The 501-nt window shown below is 53.5% G+C and overlaps 1 protein-coding gene across 1 annotated transcript in view; it reads left to right on the top strand.

The window, feature by feature from the left end:
- The first annotated feature begins 1 nt into the window (after position 1).
- The window catches only part of TRIB2 (tribbles pseudokinase 2), a 20,461-nt gene continuing 19,961 nt past the window's right edge, over positions 2-501 (top strand). The window contains exon 1 of the mRNA XM_010137092.1: positions 2-271. Coding sequence (XP_010135394.1) covers positions 2-271 — 270 coding nt within the window. The remainder of the gene's footprint in view (positions 272-501) is intronic.

The raw sequence follows: 501 nt of genomic DNA, 5'->3' as shown, positions 1-501 counted from the left end.
CATGAACATACAAAGGTCAACCCCTATCACGATAGCACGATATGGGAGACCACGGAATAAAACCCAGGATTTTGAGGAGCTCTCGTCCATACGGTCCATCGAGCCAAGCCAGAGTTTTAGCCCGAATCTAGGCTCGCCGAGCCCGCCGGAGACCCCGAACTTGTCGCATTGCGTTTCTTGCATCGGGAAATACTTATTGTTGGAGCCTCTCGAGGGAGACCACGTTTTCCGAGCCGTACATCTGCACAGTGGCGAGGAGCTGGTTTGCAAGGTAATACCTCTCCTCCTTGTTCTCCTCTGGGTTAGCCTGCTGTCGCGTGTCGGTTTCCCGTGTCTTGCAGGAGGGCCGAGCACGGTCGTGTAGCTCAATTATTAAACAGTTGAGAAACAAAAGGCAGGGAGAGAGGATTAAAGGCGCAGCCTGTAACTTTTCCCTCGCTCTAGACAATAGCCACGTTATAGCGGTGGCCCGGAGCCAGGTGTGCCTGTTACCCGGAGATA

The sequence above is a fragment of the Buceros rhinoceros genome, unplaced genomic scaffold (assembly GCF_000710305.1).
Source record: "Buceros rhinoceros silvestris isolate BGI_N320 unplaced genomic scaffold, ASM71030v1 scaffold6255, whole genome shotgun sequence".
NCBI classification, from domain to species: domain Eukaryota; kingdom Metazoa; phylum Chordata; class Aves; order Bucerotiformes; family Bucerotidae; genus Buceros; species Buceros rhinoceros.
The sequence above is the reverse complement of the archived record's forward strand: the minus strand, read 5'-3'. Positions and strand labels throughout refer to the sequence as shown.